General features: G+C 36.1%; 1 protein-coding gene across 11 annotated transcripts in view; it reads left to right on the top strand.

Moving 5' to 3' along the window:
• The window catches only part of CYLD (CYLD lysine 63 deubiquitinase), a 71,485-nt gene that overhangs the window by 7,482 nt on the left and 41,550 nt on the right, over positions 1-22,453 (top strand). For all 11 annotated transcript variants that reach the window (XM_043435415.1, XM_043435409.1, XM_043435416.1 and 8 more), the window contains 2 exons: positions 758-1,060; positions 3,175-3,280. In XM_043435415.1, coding sequence (XP_043291350.1) covers positions 758-1,060; positions 3,175-3,280 — 409 coding nt within the window. The remainder of the gene's footprint in view (positions 1-757; positions 1,061-3,174; positions 3,281-22,453) is intronic.

Here is a 22,453-nt window from a genome sequence, read left to right as displayed (position 1 = left end):
CTCTTAAGTAACAGAATTTGGATATATAAGTTGCAGCAATTTGAACTGGCTTATAGCTGTCCCTGATAATATATGTGAAAATCATGTTGTTTCCACTGAAAAGAAAACCAAGAACTCTGTGATAATGTTTCCAAAATTAATATTCTTAAGAATTTAAATGTTAGTTACATTTTGACATTCTTGCAAATACAATTTAATGCTTCCTTTGCTTTTTAAGTTTTTTAAGCAGCAATAGTAAAACAATTGGAGTATTGAATCCCAGCTATGCCATTTACTAGCTGAGTTACCGGGTTATTTAACCAAACTGCTTTCTAAATCTGCATCCTCATCTGTGAAATAGTGATATTAATACACAACTTGCAGTGTTTTTGTGATATATTGATTCAGGATTTAACATGGTGACTGGCACATAGTACGTGCTCAATAAATGGAGATAACATTACTGTTAAAGTAAGTTTTTCTTTTTATGACAAAATTTTGGTTAAAACCACAATGTGAAATCCAGCCCAAGCTCTCTCACAGTAGAGTTATGATTTAAAATTATCATGTAATTTTATTTCAGCATCGGATACAGTTTTTTCCTTATTTTTTGAACACTCTATATTCAATGGCAACTGCTAATAATTATATTTCTTATATGTGTCACTTAGAATTTGTTCAGTGATTTCTCTGAAGTCTGCAGAGTACATCTTTTTTCTTAGGGATCATCTTTCTCTATCAGTCACTGATTTTCTTTTTTCTCTCATTAAAAAACTAGGAAGAAGGTCGTGGCCAAGGTTTCACTGATGGGGTATATCAAGGGAAGCAGCTTTTTCAGTGTGATGAAGATTGTGGAGTATTTGTTGCGTTGGACAAGCTAGAACTCATAGAAGATGATGACACTGGATTGGAAAGTGATTATGCAGGTCCAGTGGATACAATGCAAGTCGAACTTCCCCCCTTGGAAATAAACTCCAGAGTTTCTTTGAAGCTTGGAGAAACTATAGAATCTGGAACGGTTATATTCTGTGATGTTTTGCCAGGCAAAGAAAGCTTAGGATATTTTGTTGGTGTGGACATGGTAAGAAATTTTGAATTTTATTGTCTTTGTTGTATGTATCTGTTAGTTTTATAACCAATTTAGGTACAGAGTGAACACTTTGAATACTTAAAATGGACTAATTTGTAGTAATTTAAAGAGCATGTTCTAACTCATCTTTAGTAAAGGAATGTTGATATGGGACAGGAGTCTAGTTGTAGAATTATAGTTACTCATTTTTCCAGTCTGAATAAATGGAAATAATGTTTTCAGTCTTTAAATTTGCTGTGTAATAAACAGAAAAAACCCCCACCAGAATATATTGCATTATGTCTTAGTTTTCTTTATTTTGAAAAGGCTTTTTTTTTTTGGTAATCTGTGTTTCTCTTTTTGTAATATTTTGCTGAATTTTATTGACTGATCTGATTTTAATGATTTATGTGTAAAAATCACTAATGGAAAATGCCTGAATAGAGGAACAGCACATTGCTTTAGAGGAAAAAACAATTCAGTGCCTTCATAGGGTGTATTTCACTCAAAAAGGCTTTTTTTTTTTTTATTGTGGTAAAACTTATGTAACATAAAATTTACCAATTTATCCATTTTAAAGTGACATTAAGTACATTCACATTATTGTGCACCCATCACTGCTATTCATCTCCAGAACATTTTCTTCAACCCCAAATGAAACTCTGTACCTATTAAACAATAACACCCTATTACTCATTCCTTTCAGCCTGTGTTCTTCTGACAACCAGAATTCTTTCTGTCTTTGTGTATTTGCTTATTCCCTGTGCCTCACATAAGTGGAATCATACAGTATTTGTCTTTTCGTTTGTGTCACTCAGTGTTACCTTACAGTCATAAGTGTTAATAATGAATACATCTCAATATGGCAGATTGGACAGTACCTGTGGGATTAAGAGGAGAAGAAAAAGGCTTGAGAACATTTTTTATCATAGATTGAAAATATGGACAAGAATTTGTTAGGTATAATGAAGAAAATTCATACGGCATTATTAAACACCAGCAAGAATTGGGAGAGGTTGTAATAGACTCTTGTACTCATGGTGCTTTCAGTGATTATTTTTGTCTATTCAGTTATACTTTGGGTAGGATATGAATGCTCTAGTGTAAGTTTCTCTTACACTTTGCTTGGAAATCCTAGGAAATTCTATTTGATACCTATTAGTTAGGCAAACCTCACTCTGTCATTTAGACAAACACTTACTGAACATTTACCATGTGAAAAGTTAGAGCCAGAGTTAAATACCGTAGGTCCCTCGGGATAGCTAGAAATAAAACACATTTTAAACCATTATTCTTTAAATATTCAGAACTTGTTCACTGGAGTTCGTTTCCTTTTGCTTTAGGTCATTTAGGCCTCAAACTTGGCAAAAGCCATTTAGGCCTTCCTCTCCTTATATCGCAGTCTAGGAAGCATCTTGTTTACTTGGGGTGTCTGCCAAGCCGTTGCACCACCAACTTCTCCCCCGTCTCTGTCTGTCTTCCAGTTGGCTTGTGCAAGCATTCGTTCCAGACCCCTCTAGTGCAGTCCTTGAAAGGAAAGTTCTGGCTAATGCAATAGTGTTCATCTCCTATTTCTAATGCCATTTAGAATGCTGTCCACATTGGTGCTCAGGGCAGTTGTCTGACTGTATTGTCTTCTTAATCTAACTCCATGAACAGCACTGGACAAGTTGGTGCTACACTGGAATATAAAGTAATTAATATAAAGATCTCCAGTTTGGAGAGAATTCTTGCATACCTATAAAATGACAAAAGAAAAACTGAAAAATTAGACTTTCTGTCTATAGAAAAGAATTCCTATCTATATAGGAATTCAAATTGATCATTTACGTAAGTGCTCAGGGAATGTGAAGGAATGATTAGAGCAAGCTAGGGTTAATTAGGGGCAGCTTTCTGTTTGAAACAGTGTATGATTACTGCATCTACCAGTGCAGATATATGTTATATCGACTATTTATTGTCCAGTCAAGTATGATGAACACTTTTGATCCCTTGCTCACCAGGTGGGTTTCTATGGCTTGATTATTCTTGGATCTCATTTTTTAGAGGATCCTCTTGTGAAAAATATGCTTTCATATTTATGTTTTATTGAGGAGAATTTTAAAGTTTATTCTGTTAATTTCTAGGATAATCCTATTGGCAACTGGGATGGAAGATTTGATGGAGTGCAGCTTTGTAGTTTTGCAAGTGTTGAAAGTACACTTCTCTTGCATATCAATGACATCATCCCAGGTATGTTTTCTTTGTGTTATATATATTGTTAAGGCAGAGCTTCTAAGACATATTTAGTTCTGAGGATAGAAATATAAGCTTCAAGATGCATTTTTGGAACTTGACTTTTATATTATGGAATTGTTATTACATAGGATATCTTTCCTTACCCCCAAATAAAAATACTTAAAGATTTTCGTTTCTAAAAGTATGTGAGTGTGGGGTACCTTTTATTTGTTATCATTCACTTTTTCATTACTTGTCTATTTTAACCCTTTCTGATAATTGCAAGAGTCAGAAAATATAAAAAACTGCTACCTGTTTGAGTGAGAGCCTGGTTTCAACTAGAAGCCTTTTAGTAGAAGTTGGTCATTTTAATGTAATCTAATATATTGTGGAGAGAATTCTTGCTGGATACCTCATGAGATCTCTTCCTGTTTCAAGGTGGTATAATTGATATGACTTTGTGACTCTATAATCAGAAACAGGTCACTCAACTTTTGCATCTTAGAAATAATCTTAAGCAACCTTTATTTTACCTCAAACAAGTAGCACCTAATGGCTGCTGTCAACTAATTGATAAATTCTTATAGTTAGTAGCATCAGCATCACCTTCTCCCCACTCTTAGTAGAATTCCAGTTAGAAGCTAGTCTGCTGGCATTAAGTTAATCATGAAACATACAGAGACAATCCAAGTTGGCGATTCTCATTGAATATTATGCAACTATGAATTGTCAGAAAGCCTGCACTTAATAGCCACAAATTATGAATTTCTTAATTAGATGACTTCTACATTCTTGACAAAGTTATAAGGTAGGTCTTAATTATCCCCATTTTGCTGATGAAAAAAAAACTGGGGCTTAGACAGGGATACGATTCACTAGGATCAACTAAGATCCTACTGGATTTTGGTAGAGCCAGAATTCAAATCCAGGCTTGTCTGATTAGAAAGCTCTGCCCTTTTCAGTAGTACCTCCTTATCCCAAGTCCTGTGTGTTGACTTGGGATATGAAAACCTGTATAGAAGAACATACCTGTCAGCCTCACATGTATACTTGGGAATATTGTTTCTATGGAGATGTATTTTGTCTCTGAGTCTTTAAAAGCTGACTATCACTATATCAAGAATCACAACTGAACAAAATGGTTTGGTTTTTTTGGCTACCAGTGTTATTGCTGATTTTGACATAGGACACTTTTTAGTACCCCACAGGTCATTTCAGGTCCTCAGTTTCTTTTTTTGTAAAAATGAAAGGGTTAATTAATACTAGATGATTCTTGAGATTCCTTCTAGCCTGTATTCTTTGCCGTTCCAAATTCCCTGTTGACTTGGCAAGTAATAAATGCTTGTTTCGCTGAGTTAGGAAATGCTTTCTATGTTAGCTTTTAGCCTTGCAGCAAGAATACATTAATTTAGTTGGAGAAATGAGATTCAAATGATAACTTTGTTTCAATTTTGCTTTGTAAAAGTCTGACATACTTTATTTTCCTTGATTTCTTTAAAATCAGGTTTTAATTTCTTACATGTTGGGTTCTTAGCTATTTCTTTGCTTCCCTTTGGAAATGAATGGTTTATATTCAAGGGGAAGCATACATGTGCTTGATATTTTATCTAGTAATATTTAATTTACCTTTTCATGCCTGCTTATGGAAAAACATAGTTTGCGATATTATAAGTTGAAATACCTTTTGATGTTACAATAAATGTTTATTGTCTAAAAAGCAGTTTTCCAAAGGTTTGTTCCTTCATCAAATATTATTAAACCCTTACTTATGGTTTTTTTTTTTTTTTTGGTGTTGAGGGTATAGTAGGAAACAAAACAAATAAAAGTTCTTTTGAAATGGAGCTTTTATTCTAGAGTGAAGACAGATAATGAATGAGATATATGGTCAATTAGGGGCTTCCCAGGTGGCTCAGTGGTAAAGAATCCACCTGCAAATGCAGGAGATGCTGGAGACGTGGGTTCCATCACTGGGTCAGGAAGATTCCCTGGAGAAGGAAATGGCAACCCACTCCAGTATTCTTGCCTGGGAAATCCCATGGACAGAGGAGCCTGGCAGACTACAGTCCATGGGGTCACAAAGTTTCGGACACGACTTATCGACTAAATAACCATAGTGGTCAATTGGATGCTGATTGAGTGGAGAATGGTGAGCAAGGTAAGGGGAAAGGGTGTGCTGGGGTGTGAAGGGTGGTATTTTGTTTTTACTTTACGTAGAGTAGTCCATTGGACATGGGGTATCTCTTCACGGCTGCTCCAGCAAAGGGCAGCTGCTGCTCCTTACCTTGGACGTGGGGTATCTCCTCACAGCCTCTACTTCTGACCTTGGACCAAAGAAAAGCAAGGAGAGATAAGAAAGCCTTCCTCAGCAATCAATGCAAGAAATAGAGGAAAATAATAGAATGGGAAAGACTAGAGATCTCTTTAGGAAAATTAAAGATACCAAAGGAACATTTCATGCAAAGATGGGCTCAATAAAGGACAGAAATGGTATGGACCTAACAGAAGCAGAAGATATTAAGAAGAGGTGGCAAGAATACAGAGAAGAACTGTACAAAAAAGATCTTCATGACTCAGATAATCACGATGGTGTGATCACTCACCTAGAGCCAAACATCCTGGAATGTGAAGTCAAGTGGGCCTTAGAAAGCATCACTACGAACAAAGCTAGTGGAGGTGATGGAATTCCAGTTGAGGTATTTCAAATCCTGAAAGATGATGCTATGAGAGTGCTGCACTCAATATGCCAGGAAATTTGGAAAACTCAGCAGTGGCCACAGGACTGGAAAAGGTCAGTTTTCATTCTAATCTCAAAGAAAGGCAATCCCAGAGAATGCTCAAACTACCGCACAATTGCACTCATCTCACATGCTAGCAAAGTAATGCTCAAAATTCTCCAAGCCAGGCTTCAGCAGCATGTGAACCATGAACTTCCAGATGTTCGAGCTGGTTTTAGAAAAGACAGAGGAACCAGAGATCAAATTGCCAGCATCTGCTGGATCATTGAAAAAGCAAGTGAGTTCCAGAAAAACCTCTATTTCTGCTTTATTGACTATGCCAAAGCCTTTGACTGTGTGGATCACAGCAAACTGTGGAAAATTCTGAGAGAGATGTGAATACCAGACCACCTGGCCTGCCTCTTGAGAAGTCTTTATGCAGGTCAGGAAAACAGTTAGAACTGGACATGGAACAGACTGGTTCCAAATAGGAAGAGGAGTGTGTCAAGGCTGTATATAGTCACCCTGCTCATTTAACTTATATGCAGAGTACATCATGAGAAATGCTGGGCTGGATGAAGCACAAGCTGGAATCAAGATTGCCAGGAGAAATGTAAATAACCTCAGATATGTAGATGACACCACCCTTACAGCAGAAAGTGAATAAGAACTAAAGAGCCTCTTGATGAAAGTGAAAGAGGAGAGTGAAAAAGTTGGCTTAAAGCTTAACATTCAGAAAACTAAGACCATGGCATCTGATCCCATCACTTCATGGCAAATAGATGGGCAAACAGTGGAAATAGTGGCTGACTTTATTTTTCTGGGCTCCAAAATCACTGCAGATGGTGACTGCAGCCATGAAATTAAAACACGCTTACTCCTTGGAAGGAAAGTTATGACCAACCTAGACAGCATATTAAAAAGCAGAGGCATTACTTTGCCAACAAAGGTCTGTCTAGTCAAGGCTATGGGTTTTCCAGTGGTCACATATGGATGTGAGAGTTGGACTATAAAGAAAGCTGAGCACCATAGAATTGATGCTTCTGAACTGTGGTGCTGGAGAAGACTCTTGAGAGTGCCTTGGACAGCAAGGAGATCCAGCCAGTTCATCCTAAAGGAGATCAATCCTGGATGTTCATTGGAAGGACTGATGTTGAAGCTGAAACTCCAATACTTTGGCCACCTGATGTAAAGAGCTGACTCATTTGAAAAGACCCTGATGCTGGGAAAGATTGAAGGCAGGAAGAGAAGGGGATGACAGAGGATGAGATGGTTGGATGGCATCACCGACTAGACTCAATGGACATTAGTTTGGGTAAACTCTGGGAGTTGGTGATGGACAGAGAGCCCTGGCATGTTGCAGTCCATGGGTCACAAAGAGTCAGACACGACTGAGTGACTGAACTGAACTGAACTCAGAGTAGTCCCAGTGAGCCTGTCTAATGTGTTGACATTTGAGCTCTTAACATGAAGGAGATTTGAGGGCTTGGCCAGCTTGAGGAATAGCAAGGGGTTCATTGTAGCTTGATTGAGGGACAGTGATGGGAGAGGTAGTGAAGCTGGACCATGCAGGGCCAAATGGGCTGGTATATGGATTCTTGGCTTTACTCTAGGGAGTTGGGGAGCTAACATGGATTTTGCATGAAGGACAACTTACGTAACTTTTATTTAAAAATGACAGCCCTGGCTGCAAGTTAGAAGGCAGAAACAGGGAAATTAGGAGGGGGACTGTTGAAATTATCCATATGAGAGACAGAAGGTGGTGGCTTGGATTGGATTGGTGTGTAATAGCTTGTTTAGTTTAGCCTGTTTTTAAACTTAGAATAAATAGAATCAGTGATTGTATTCTCTAATGATTGCATTATTTACTTAAAGTATATTTTGAGATTCTTTCTAGTGAATGATGGTATTAGTAGGCTGTTTACCCTTACTGCTTCATAGTATATTTCATTGTGTGAATACTTCATGATTTAATAACCCATTCTAATGTCAATAGTTGTTTGGATTTTGAGTATTTCCATATCCTCTTCATCACTTGGTACCCATTAAAATTTTTGCCAATCTGATGCCTTTGAGAAATGGTACCTCAGGGTGGTTTTAATCATAGTTCCCTCATCACAAGTAGAGTTGAATAATTTTCATATGTTTATGGAAAATTTATGTCCTCTATTAAATACCTGGTTTGTCTTTCCTCGGTTTTCTGTTGATTTGTCTGTTTATTGATTTGTGAGTTCTTTATTTTAAAATTTTAATAAAATATTTTTTAACATTTTATTATGCAATTTCAAACATAGAAAAGTTGGAAGATTTTTATACTGAAGATCCCTATTCCCACCACCTAGCTTCTACCATTAACATGTTTGTATAATGCTTGCTTTATCATATTTATCCATCTCTCTATCCATGCTTCTCCATCTTTTTTTTGTAATACATTGCAAAATAAGTTACAGACCTCAGTACACTTTATCCTAAATACTTCAGTATGCATATAATTAACTAGAGATAAGTATTTAAGGTTTTTTCCTTTTGAGGTGAAAGACCATATGGTAATAAAATATGCATTGTATCGTTGGTGTTTTGACCAATGCAAAAACCCTTGAGTTTAGTAACTATCAAGTTACTAAAATAATTTTTAATAAGAAATGCATTTGCATATCTCAAATCAAAATAATGAAACAGTATAGTAGGTTGTCTTGTTTCCATTCTATCTCCTCTGCTCTAGTTGCCCCCTCACTCCACTCCTTGCCACCCACCAGTAGCTATTTTTATTAGTTTCTTGTATATCTTTCAAGAGTTTCTTTATAGAGTATAAATACATAGTCTTCCTTCCCTTTTTAGGCGTGAAGGATAATATTTATTCTGCACGTGCTTTATTCTCTTTACTTTTTATCTTAGATGTCTTTGTATATCTAAGGTTCTCATTCTTTATAGTACATATTTTCCACTGGTATTGTGGTTCCCTAATTTATTGATTCTTATTAATGGATATTTGTATTGTTTCTGAATGTTTACTATTATACACAATGCTGCACTAACCTTATACATATATATTTTCTACATGTGCTGACTTACCTGTAGGATAAATTCCCAGAAGTAGGTTTGTTTGGTGAAAAGCTGCATGCATTTGTATTGTTCTAGATAGTGCTAAATTGCTTTTGGTAGTCGATGTAACAGTTTGTATTCCTGCCAGCAGAATGTAAGGGTGATTTATTTTTTATTTTGCTTTTTATTTATTTATTTTTTACTGAATAGTTGATTTACAGTGTTGTGTTTCTGGAGTACAGCAGAATGATTCAGTTTTACGTATGTTTGTGTGTGTGTGCACACTCATATTCTTTTCATTATGTATTATCAGGGTAATGAATATAGTTCCCTGTGCTCTACAGTAGGACCTTGTTGTTTATCTGTTTTATATAGTAGTATGTATATGTTAATCCCAAACTCCTAATTTATCCATTTCTCCCTACCTTGCCCCTTTGGTAACCATAATTTTGTTTTCGATGTCTGTGGGTCTGTTTCTGTTTTGCAAGTAAATTCATTTGTGTGTGTATTTCAGATTCTGTGTATAAGTGATACCATATCATAGGAGTCTTTTTCTTTCTGATTTGTTAGGTTGATACAAAAGTAGTTGAGGTTTCAGACTGCGAATTTCAAATCATTATAACTAGCCTCAAACACATCTCTATTAATCAAAGTAAGAACCTTTACAATCAACACATTTTTGCCAACAAGAAGTAAGTTTGTTTATTCCTGTAGCATAAAAATCTGAGCTTCAGGATTTGAGGAATTCTTGAAAAGCATTTTATATCTTCTGCTGGTTGTGGAAGCATTTTGCCTGCAAAAAGTTGTCGAGATGATTGAAAAAGTGGTAGCCGGTTGGCAAGAAGTCAGGTGAATATGGCAGATGAGGCAAAACTTCATAGCCCAATTGGTTCAACTTTGGAAGCATTGGTTGTGTGACATGTGGTCAGGCGTTGTCGTGGAGAAGAACTGGGCCCTTTATGTTGACCAATGGTGGCTGCAGACATTGTATTTTTTGGTGCATCTCATTGATTTGCTGAGCATACTTCTCAGATGTAATGATTTTGCTGGGATTCAGAGAGCTGTAGTGGATCAGACCCATAGCAGACCACCAAACATTGACCTTGACCTTTTTTGGGTGCAATTTGGCTTTGCAAAGTGCTTTGAAGCTTTTCCCCCATCTAACCACTGAGCTGTACTTTCTATTTTGTCTGTTAATGCTTCAGCACCACATTGTTTCAGTGATTCTTTATATTTTCATTACTCTTCTGAGTTTTCTAGATTGTCTTCTAAAAGTTTAATAATTTTTTTTTCACATTTAAGTTGATAATATACCTAGATATGATCTTGTGTAGGATAGGAGGTTTGTATTCCTAATTTTCTCTACCTTGCTTGCTGAGTATAAATGAAGTTTATCATATATATATGGATCTTTCTGTGTCATAGCTTTAGAAGAAATCTAATGGCTGTAAGAGTACATTTCCCTTTTTGTTCCTTTTCTTAATGAGTGTCTTGGTTGTTTTTGGTCCTTGAGTCTTCAATGTAAATTTAACAGTCAGCTTCTCAAGTATTACAAGAGAGTTCTGTTGGGATTTTGATTGGAGTTGCACTTAAACTGTGGAACAATTTGAGGAAAATTGACATTTCTCTTATAGTGAAACTTTTGATACATGAACATTGTATAGCCTTTCATTTATTTAGTATTTTTAGTAAAATTTTATAATTTTCTCCATTTCTTGCATGTATGCTGATACATTATCAAGTAAAACATATTTTCTAATAGTTTTTTGATGATATGTAGAAATTAGTCATAAAAATGGTCGTATTGAGATATAATTCACTAGTTTAAACCATACAACTCAGTGTATTTTAGTGTATTTACAGATAGATGTGTGCAATTATCATAGCAATCAATAGGGGAATGTTTTCATCAGCTTACAAAGAAACTTTGTACCTTTTAGCTGTAATTCCCGTATCTCTTCATCCTCCTCTGTCCTAAGCAACTGCCAGTCTACTTCCTGTCTCTGTATGTTTGCCTATTGTAGACATTTCATATAAACAGAATAATATGAGATGTGTTCTTATGTTAACATAAGATGTGACTTTGTTCACTTAGCATAGTATTTTCAGGGTTCATCCATGTTATAGCATTTATCAGTACTTCATTCTTCTTGGTGCCTGAGTAAGAGTCCGTTGTATTAATATATCACAGTTTATCTGTTCATCCGTCAGTGGACATTTGGGTCCCCTCCGTATTTTGGCTGTAGTGTATTGGTACAGTGCTGCTGCACACATTCCTGTACAGGTGTGTGTGTGGATGCATGCTTTTATTTCTCCTGGGTCTATATCTAGGAATGGAATTGCTGGTCATGTGTAGCTCATATTTAATCATGTATGTAATTGCCAGACTGTTTTCCATAGTGGCCACACCATTTTATAATTTATAGTGTTGTATGAGGATTCTGTATGACGGCTTCCCTGGTGACTCAGTCAGTAAAGAATTTGCCTGCAATGTGGGAGATCTGGGTTCGATCCCTGGGTTGGGAAGATCCCCTGGTGGAGGGCATGACAACCCATTCCAGTATTCTTGCTTGGAGAATCCCCATGGACAGAGGAGCCTGATGGGCTGCAGTCATGGGGTCACAAAGAGTTGGACACAACTGAGCGACTAAGCACAGCACACAGGAGGATTCTGATTTCTTTATGTCTTTGTTATTATTTGACCTTTTGATTCTAGCCATCCCATTGGTTGTGAAATAGTGTCTCAGATGACTTTTGTGTGCAGAGTTTTGTTATAAACAATCTTATCAAGACCTTTTATTCACAATTTATCTGTAGATTAATTTTTTAGTAGTAAGTCATCTGCAAATACTGTTTTACCTCTTCCTTTTAATCCTTGTATCTTTCATTTTTAAAATGTGGTTTGTTATTCTAGTATCTCTGTCAATACAGTATTAAATGGCATCTTCACCTTGCTCTTGATCTTAAAGTGAATGCTTCCAGCATTTCACTGTGAAGTATGATGCTTATCACAGGATTTTATTGTTACTGTCATTTATCAGCTTATAGAAGTTACCCATGATTCCCCAAGAGTTTTATCATGAGGGGATATTGAATTTTATCAAACTTTTTTCTTTATCTATTGAGATAATCCTATGTTTATTTTCTTTTAATCAGCTAATTTCCAGTTTGCTAATTTTTGCATGCTTTAAAATTTTAAAAATATTCGCACTGCATGTTTAAAACTTTTTTTTACATGGTGCCATGGAATAGGCTTGTCCCAAGAGGGACTTGTTTCTTGGAAAGTGTTGGGGTAAAATTAAAAAAAAAAAAATTAAAATGCATGTTTAAATTAAAAAAATTTTGTTTGATAAAATACGTATAACATAAAATTACCATCTTGACCATTTTTACCTGTACAGTTCAGTGGTATTAAATGCATTCATAATTTTGTGTAACAATTATCACCGTCTGTCTCCTTAACACTTTCCATCTTAAAAAACTCTATGCCCGTTAAACAGTAGACCCCCATCTCTCCCCTTAGCCTCTGGAAGCTGCTTTTTTTCTTTCTGTCTCTATGATTTGGACTTCTCTTAAGTACCCCTCATTTAAGTGGAATCCTACAGTATTTGTCTTTTAATGATTGGTCACTCCACCCTCCCACTCTGTGGTAACTACCACTCTACTCTCTGTCTTTCTTAGTTTGTCCTTTTCAGATTCCGTATATAAATGAGATCATACAGTATTTGTTTTTCTCTTCAAAATGTTAAAAATAGAATTATCATACAATCCAGAGAGCCCACTTCTAGAGGTATATCCGAAGGAAATGAAACAGAATCTCAAAAAGATAACTACACTTCCATATTCATTACAACATTATTCACAGTAGCCAAGATTTGGAAACAACCTAAATGTTCATCAGCAGGTAAATGGATGAAGAAGGTGTTGTGGAGTATTATTTGGTCAGAAGAAGGAAGGAAATCCTGCCATTTAGGACAGTGCGAATGAACTGTGAGGGCATTATGCTAAGTGAAATAAGGCAGAGAAAGAAGTCTTAACAGAGGATTCTCACTAGCATTTACTCAAAAAGCCATGTTTTGCCAGACGACCGCCCCCCCCCCCCCGCCCCCCGCCAGCCGCTGCCACTCCTAAGTGGCCACTGTGGCAACTGCCACAGCACCTGGGCAGAACCCCTCTCTCCCTCTCCTTGGCAGGAGGGAGTGCCCCCACCCCGCACTGGGGCCATGCGCAGCTCTTCGGGGCTTCCCTGGTGGCTCACGTGGTAAAGATTCTGCCAGCAGCGCAGGAGACGTGGGTTCAGGCCCTGGGTTGAGAAGATCCTCTGGAGAAGAAAATGGCAACCCACTCCAGTATTCTTGCCTGAAGAATTCCATGGACAGAGGAGCCTGGTGGGCTATAGAGTACATGGGGTCACAAAGAGGCAGACACAACTGAGTGATTAACACTTTCACTTTCAATCCTTTCTAGATATATTGATTTTCCATTTTAGTAGTTTTAAAAATTATTTTTTCTTTGACTTTTTGTGGATTTATTCAATTTTTTAAACCATTACATTCAAATGCTTAGCTTATTAATTTTTAGTGTAAAGCATCTAAGGCAATAGATTCTTTGTACCCAGCTACTTACATTCCATAAAATTTGATATGTAGTTATCTCATTACCATTAAATTTGAAGTATTTTGTAATTTCCTTCATGATTTTTTAATGTAATTCATCAACTCTTTTAAAGTGTACGTTAAAAATTTTCCGATGTCTTGCTTTTTGTTTTCGCTGTTATTCATTTTCAATTTGATTGCATATGGTAAGAGAATATGATACCAATTCTTTGACATTTGTTGAGGCTGACTTTATGGACTGGTACATGATCCCAAGTTTCAGAAATGTTCTCTGTGTACTTGAAAAGAATGTGTTTTCTTCAACTGTAGTTGCATGTATTTCATGCATATTTTATGTGTCCCTTAGGTCAAGCTAATTTATTATGCCATTCAAATTTTATGTATCATTACTGAGTTTTTAATTGTGAAGTCTAACAGTTACAGAACAAAGCATGTTAAAACATCTAAATATGATGATTGATTTGTTAATTTCTTCTTAATTCTAAGTGTTTGCTTTAGTTTTGAAATTGTTATTAGCTGCATACAAGTTGAGGATTTGTAGGTACCTAGAATTTAGAATTGTTATACCTTCCAGGTAATTTGAGCTATTTCTCATTATGTTGTGACCGTTTCCATCTCTAGTAAGTTTTTTCTTTTGCCTTAAATTCTGTTTTGTTGATATAGATAGGTTTTCTTTTGGTGAGTATTTTCCAGATATGTTTCTTTTTTTGGTATGTCTCTTATAACCACATATAGTTCATTCCTTAGTATAGTTTGACAGTTTTTATATTTTAACTGAAGATTTTAATCTATTAATATTTATCATTATGAAAATTGGATTTATTTCTACTGTCTTGTGTGTTTTGTGTTAGTCCTACTTTATCTGCCCTATTCCTAACATGTTTTTTTGGATCAAGATGTTTCCCCCACCCCACCTTCTTTACTTCATTTTCCTACTCTGTCCTACTTGGTTGGTTTTTATGCATGTCGTTTTTTTAAAAATCCAGTCTGATGATCTCTGTCTTTTTGTTGTTGTGTTTAATTTATTAACACTTAAAGTAATTATTGTTGTTATGGGTTTCAAATCCAATAATATTTTATTATCTGTTTTCTATTTGTCCCTCTGTTTTTCATTCTTCTTATAGTAATTTTCTACCTTTTTAGTAGATTATTTGAAAAATTTTAAGAATTATATGATAATTAATCTGTTGGCCTTTAAGCTATATTTCATTGTAATATTGCTTTTAGTGGTTTCTCCAAGGATTATAATATATATTCTTAATGTTTAAGTCTAGTTACAGGTAATAGTGTGTCACTTATATACACTTATATAAGATGCAGAAACCTTGTAACCATGTAAATCTAGTTACCTCTTACTCTTTGTGTTACAAATCATCATGTACATTATATCTATGTACTTAAAACAGTGCACAGGAAGCAGTTTTTGTTGAAATAATCAATTATATTTTAAAGAGTTAAAAAGTCTGTGTATCTGTTTGTCATTTTCATCCATCCATTTTCCTTGTGGTGTTTGTTGAAGTGAAGTCTTGTAGAAATGAATTTTTCTTAATTTTCTTTTGTTTGAGAATGTCTTTATCTTTCCTTCATATTAAAGGATATTTTGGGTATATATAGAATTCTGCTTTAAATTTGATTTTATAGCCTCCACAGTTTCTGATGAAAATCATCAATAGCTTGAATCATTGTGCCTCTGTAAGTAATATAGTATGTTATTTTTCTCTGGGTATTCTGAAGACTTTATATTTGGTTTACAGTGTTTAACTGTGATGTGCCTAGCATGGTTTTATTCATCTTTATTCTGGTTGGCATTTGCTAAACTTCTTAGATTTGTAAATTTATATTTTTTAACAAAGTGGGAAACATCTAACCATTTTTCCTTCAAATGTTTTTTTTCTGTTCCTTTCAATCCTCTCCCTTTCTGTACCTTCAGTTAGATATATTTTTGATACTGACCCTTATGCTTGAGTCTCTGTTAACTTTTTAAAAAAATTTTAGTCCCTCTGTTCTTTAGACAGTTCTATTGTTCTACCTTCAGTTTTTTTCAGTTTCCCTTCTTTTATCCCCATTGTTTTCCAGCATATTCAATACATTATTTTTTGAGACACTTGTATTTTTAAGTTTTTGAAAGCATTTTAAGACTTTTCCATCCGGTTCCTTTTTTATTTCTCTGATGAGATATTCCTATCTTCTCCTTCACTATAAGCATATTTCTCTTTCCTTCAATAGGCATGGTTTTAATAGCCTCTTTAAAATTCTTTTCTGCCAGTCCCAACATGAGAATCATCTATGGATTGGTATCCATTGCAGTTTTTTCTTTTGGGACTGTCATGGGTTCCTTCCCCCACCCCGCCACCCCGCCCCAGTATGTTAAGTAATTTCTGAAGTTTTTTGTTTTACTTTTAGTGTTTGTACAAAGCCTTCCTAAGATCATTTTAGTTCTTCTAAGTCAGTAGTTCTCAACCTGGGGTGAATTTACCTCCAGAAGACATTTTGCTCTGTCTGGAGACATTTATGGTCGTCACATCTGGAGTAGGAATACTGCTTGAATCTAGAGGGTAGAGACAGAGACACTGCCAAACATCCTACAATGCAGATAGCAGCACCTCTGATCTTCACAAAAAAGATCTGGTCCAAAAAGTCAGCTTTGCTCAGGTTGAAAAACCCTGTCCTAAACAAATTCTGTGAGTGATGCTAATTTTATAATGTTAGCTTGCTGAATAGCTAAGGGGAATCCTTGTAAAATCAATTTTCTTTCATTGTTTATTCATACAGGGATAATCAGTTCTGTGCTAATATTGTTTTTCCAGAACCACATGGATAAATGTAATTTAAACTTGTCTTGCCAAATCAAATATCTCCATAGGTTTTCTTTTTCTTTCTTTCTTCCTTTTTTTTCCTTTAATTTCCGAGGATTACATTTGAGAGCTCAAAATCATATTAGTATAACCATCCTTTTTACCTACTTTATTGAATTTCTTTGAATTTTACATTTTACAACTAAATATAATCCATTAAATCAAGTAAGTTGGGAGGCTGGGGAAATCATTAGTTTAGTATTATAATTTAAGAAAGAAAAAGTACCTGAAATATGACATTGGCTTATGTATAATTGATTGTGTTTTTCTGTTTGCTGTAGAATAAAGATTTGAAATGCCCCCACTCCCCCTTTTTAAACTCTAGAGCTGTATTTCTTTCTGTATACTTTTTCCATATCTCAATTTGGTTTGAAATGTAAATGAACTTGGTTTCTATAGTCGCTCTTAAGAAGAAAAGAAAAGAAAAAACTACCATTTCTATTTTTCATGTGATGGAATTATGTATAAGCTGACAAGGGATTCATCTTTAGTAGTATTTATCGTCAAAAGCATTTACAATTATATTTTATTTAATTAGTGATGTAGGATTAAAATAATCAAAATTACTTACATGAATCTCTTGGAAATCACTTGTCAGGCAAACTCTAATCTTACAGATCAGTGGCTATCATTGTCATTGTTACTGGCTCTCAGAGCAGTTACAAGCAAGGCAAATAATGCTTTTTTCCCCTATTAAAGCTTGGTTTTCATGAACCCTGAATAGAAGATAATTAAGAATGATACCAGCTTTTATTGCATAATATACCAATTATACTTTTTTGCCAACAAAATAAAGCCTGCAAATAGACTTTAAAAAGCAAAGTTAGCTAAACGAGAATTAGTTTCATTTATTATAAATAGGTCTTCATCTATATTTCATGTCATCATTAACACCCATTTCTTTAGAGAGAAAAAAAAATAGTCATAATGTCTCATTTAGTTCCTTATTTTTTTCTTGCCCAATTAACTTCATTTGTAGGACAAAGTTATTTTCAGCCTTAAAAAAAAGTTTTTGGAAGCAGTTTAACAGTTAATGAGATTAGGAAAGAATTCATCCTATTCAGTTGCTTGTTACAGTATGCTTCTGAAAAATATCTTTGACTAAAAATGCAGGCGTCTTCAACTTGTAGAGCTTTTCCTCTCTCTGTTACTGTTTTAAATGTTAAAAACCTCTCACATATCTAATTTGACTTTATATTCAGGTTGTTAAATCTGTCGTGATGAAGCATATCAATTAGTTCAGTTCAGTCCAGTTGCTCAGTCAGTCCGTCTCTTTGCGACCCCCATGGACTGCCGCACGCCAGGCCTCCCTGTTCATCACCAACTCCCAGAGCTTGCTCAAACTCATGTCCATCGAGTTGGTGCTGCCATCCAACCATCTCATCCTCTGTCCTCCCCTTCTCCTCCTGCCTTCAATCTTTCCCAGCATCAGGGTCTTTTCCAGTGAGTCAGTTCTTCACATCAGGTGGCCAAAGTATTGGAGCTTCAGCTTCAGCATCAGTCCTTCCAGTGAATATTCCGGATTGATTTCCTTTAGGATGGACTGGTTGGATCTCCTTGCAGTCCAAGGGACTCTGAAGAGTCTTCTCCAACACCCCAGTTCAAAAGCATCAATTTCTTCTGCGCTCAGCTTTCTTTATAGTCCAACTCTCACATCCATGCGTGACTACTGGAAAAACCATAGCTTTGACTAGACGGACCTTTCTTGGCAAAGTAATGACTGCTTTTTAATATGCTGTCTAGGTTGGTCATAGTTTTTCTTCCAACGAGCAAGCGTCTTTTAATTTCATGGCTGCAGTCACCATCTGCAGTGATTTTGGAGCTCCCCAAAATGAAGTCTGTCACTGTTTCCATTGTTTCCCCATCTATTTGCCATGAAGTGATGGGATCAGATGCCATGATCTTAGTTTTTTGAATGTTGAGTTTTAAGCCAGCTTTTTCACTTTCCTCTTTCACTTTCATCAAGAGACTCTTTAGTTCTTGTTTGCTTTCTGCCATAACGGTGGTGTCATCTGCATATCTGAGGTTATTGATATTTCCCTTGACAATCTTGATTCTAGCTTGTGCTTCATCCAGCCTGGCATTTCACATGATGTACTTTGCATATAAGTTAAATAAGCAGGGTGACAGTATACAGCCTTGATGTACTTCTTTCCCAATTTGGAACCAGCCTGTTTTTCCATGTCCGGTTCTAAGTGTATCAATCAGTTAGTGCCAATCAATTTCAATTAGTGCCTCCCCTAAATTTCTGCTTTTTCTAGTCCAGTCTGTGTTGTCTTTTTTAGTTTTGGGGGGGTGGGAATGTAAGGCTAATTTTATGTTTTAGATTATGTGGTGCATTCACATTTGCACAGAAGTTTCAAAGGGTGTATGAAACTTTTAACATTGCCCCCCAACTACCTATTTTTCTTCTGTATCCTTCTTGGTTAATTTGTTTCTTTGTTGTTCAGTATTGGCATATTTTATGCATTTTGTGGGGTACCTTGTTTCTGTTAACAATTTTAATGTTTTAATTGTCATATAATAAAGTGCACATACTTTAAGTATATAGTTTGATATGTTTTTCTCTATGTCTAGACCTGTGAGACCTTTACCACAATCAAGATAGTGAGCATGTCCATCACCCCAAGGTCCCCCTTTGCTTCCTCCCTCCTCTACCTGTTCCCTCCTCCAAAATCCATGTAATCATAGGGTCTGTTTTCTGTCGGTATGCATTTGTCACATTTCCTAGAATTTTATATAGATGGGGAATTCAGGATGTACACTCTCTCTCTCTTTTTTTGGTCTGACTTATTTTATTCAGTGTAATTACTTAGTGACTCATCCATATGTCTTTCTTGTTGCTTAGAAGTATTCCATTCTATGATGTAAAATAGTGTATATACATTTTTCTGATCCCTGATTCTTGATAATGTTTGGTCTTTGACCCAGGCTCCTGACACAGAGCTCCTAAAGCTCCTGTCATTTCCTGAGTGGTCCGACACAGAGCTTCTAAAATCCTTTGGGATTTTCTGGGTGATAGAAGTGTCTTTTGTTCTTATGAAGTGATTTTGGGTGGGCTCCTAGATGGGGGACTGGTCACTGCAGAGATGAAGCCGTGATTTGAACTTTCAGCCAGAACCCCATCCTCTGGAGAGGGGGGATGAACTGGAAACTGAGTAAATAATCAAGCATGCCTATCTGATGAAGTCTCTACAAGTATCCCCATAGTATGGGGTTTTGGGAGCGTGCACGTTATTGAGCCCATAGAGGTCTGGGAGGGTGGCATGCCTAAAGAGGGCATGGAAGCTTTCTGCCTCTTCCCTGTTTTTTGTCTGTGTGTATCTTCATCTGGTTGTTCCCCTATATCATTTATTATACCCTTTATAATAAACTGATGAATGTGTTTCCCAACCCAGGGATCGAACCCAGGTCTCCCACATTGTAGGTGGATTCTTTACTGACTGAGTCACCAGGGAAGCCCAAGATTACTGGAGTGGGTAGCCTATCCCTTCTCCAGAGGATCTTCCCAACTCAGGAATCAAACCGGGGTCTCCTGCATTGCAGGTAGATTCTTTACCAGCTGAGCTACCTGGGAAGCCATATCATTCATTAGATTCTTTTTAATAAACTGGTGAATGTATTTTCCTGAGTTCTGTGACCCATTCTAGCAAATTGTTGAACTCAAGGAAGGGGTTATGGGAACCCTGGTTTATAGCTGGTGGGTCAGTATTACTGGGGACACCGTGTTACTTGCAATTTGTGTCTAAATTGGGGGCAGTCTTCTGGGATTGAGTCCTTAACTTGTGGGATTTGCTACTAACGTAAAGAATCTGCCTGAAATGTGGGAGATCTGGGTTTGATCCTTGGGTTGGGAAGATACGCTGGAAGGAGGGTTTGGCAGCCCACTCCAGTTTTCTTGCCTGGAGGATCCCTATGGACAGAGGAACCTGGCTGGCTACAGTTCATAGGATCGCGCAGAATCAGACACAACTGAGAAGCACCAGGCGGATCGTGTCAGAACCAGATTGAATTGTAGGACACCCAGCTGGGGTCACAGCTTAGTGTGGGAAACTCCTCACACATTTGGTGGCCCAAAGTGTCAAAACTGTTGTGAGCGTGACAGCAAAGGAAAAGATTATATGTTTCCCCTAATAACATAAGGATATACCAGTTTGTTTCTTCATTCACTTGTTGATGGATATTTGGCTTGTTTTTGCTTTGTGGCTATTGTAAATAATGCTGCTATGAGAATTCACATGTAAGTCTTTGTATGGACATATATGGCATACATTTTTCTTGGATAAATATCCAGATATGGAATGGCTGGCACTATCCTAGGTGATTGTTTAACTTTAAAAATAAAACGAAACAGCAGCAACCTGCCAAACCTTCTTTCCACAGTGGTTGTACTATTTTATATGCCTAGCAGCAGTGTATGAGAATTCCAGCAAGGACCATTGGTGTGTCCTTGCCAGCACTTGGTATGGCCAGTCTTATAAATTTTAGCTATTCTAATAGGTATGTAGTGGCACTAATTGTAGCTTTAATTTGCATTTTCCTGATGACTAGTGATGTTGAACTTCTTTTCATGTGCTTGTTTGTCATTTGTTTATCTTCCTAGGTAGAATGTCTGTGCAAATCTTTGACCAATTTCTTATTTATTTAATTTTGGGGTTTTGAGAATTCTTATAAATCAGAATATAAGCCCTTTGTCAGATATATGACTTGAAAATATTTCAGATTATTATAGATTTACATTTCAGATTATTACAGATTTACATGCAGTTTTAAGACGTAATACAGAGGGATCTTGTGTATACCTTACACAGTTTTCCCAAAAGGTAACATTTTACAGAATTAGAGATCACAACCAGGATGTTGACACTGATATGGTACACAGAACATTCCCATTACCACAAGGATCCTTTATGTTGCTTTTTTATGTCACTCTGTCTCTTGTCTCCACCCTCTCCTTAATTCTGGCATCTGCTAATTTGTTCTTCATTTCTACAGTTCTGCCAATTCCAAGAATATTATGTAAATAGAATTGTACAGTATTAACCTTTTGAGATTGGCTTTTTTCACTCAGCATAATTTTCTAGAGATTCAGCCATGTTGTGTGTATCACTGACTTATTCCTTTTTATTGCTGTGTTATATTCTGTGTTATGGCTATACCACTGTTTGTTTAACAGTTTTCCTATTGAAGAACATCTGATTTGTTTCCAATTTTTAGCAGTTATAAATAATGCCTATAAATATTTGTGTAGAGGGAACACAAGTAAACATAAAGTCTTCATTTCTCTTGTATGATGTCCAGGTGTGCGACTGCTGGTCGTGTGGTATTTGCATGTTTTTTTTCCAGTGTGCCTGTACCATTTCACATCCAACAATCTATGAGTGATACAGTTTTTCATGAGCGTTTGGTGTTGTCACTATTTTTTATTTTAGTAATTCTGAGATGTGTGTAATCATATCTCACTGTGGTTTTAATTGAATGGCTTATGATTGTTGATTATCTATTTTCCTGTATCAATTGCCATCTATGTATCTTTAGTGAATTGTGTTTTCATCTCTTGTCCATGTTTTCATTGGATTTTTGCTTTTTCACTGTTGAATTTTGAGACTACTTTATATATTCTAGATAATAGTTCTTTGTTGGATATGTGGTTTGCAAGTATATTTTTCCCCAGTCTGTAGCTTATCTCTTCATCCTCTTAGTAGAGTCTTTCACAAAGCAAAAGATTTTGATTTCTGTGAAGTCTGGTGTTTCTGGCTGTTTTTAAAATTTCTTCCCCGTTCCCTTCTTCTTTTACTCTCTTCCTTTGTGGTTTGATGACTTTGCTTAGTGGTATGGTAATATTCCTTTCTCTTTATCTTTTATATAAAAAAGTTTCTGTTTTTCATTTTTTTCCCCAAGTGTGTTTGTAATTTCTTATTGAAGCATTTTTATCATGATTGCTTTACAGATCTTTGTCAG

The sequence above is a fragment of the Cervus canadensis genome, chromosome 18 (genome assembly GCF_019320065.1).
Source record: "Cervus canadensis isolate Bull #8, Minnesota chromosome 18, ASM1932006v1, whole genome shotgun sequence".
NCBI lineage: Eukaryota > Metazoa > Chordata > Mammalia > Artiodactyla > Cervidae > Cervus > Cervus canadensis.
Note: the sequence above shows the minus strand (reverse complement) of the source record. Positions and strands in the feature narration are given on the sequence as shown.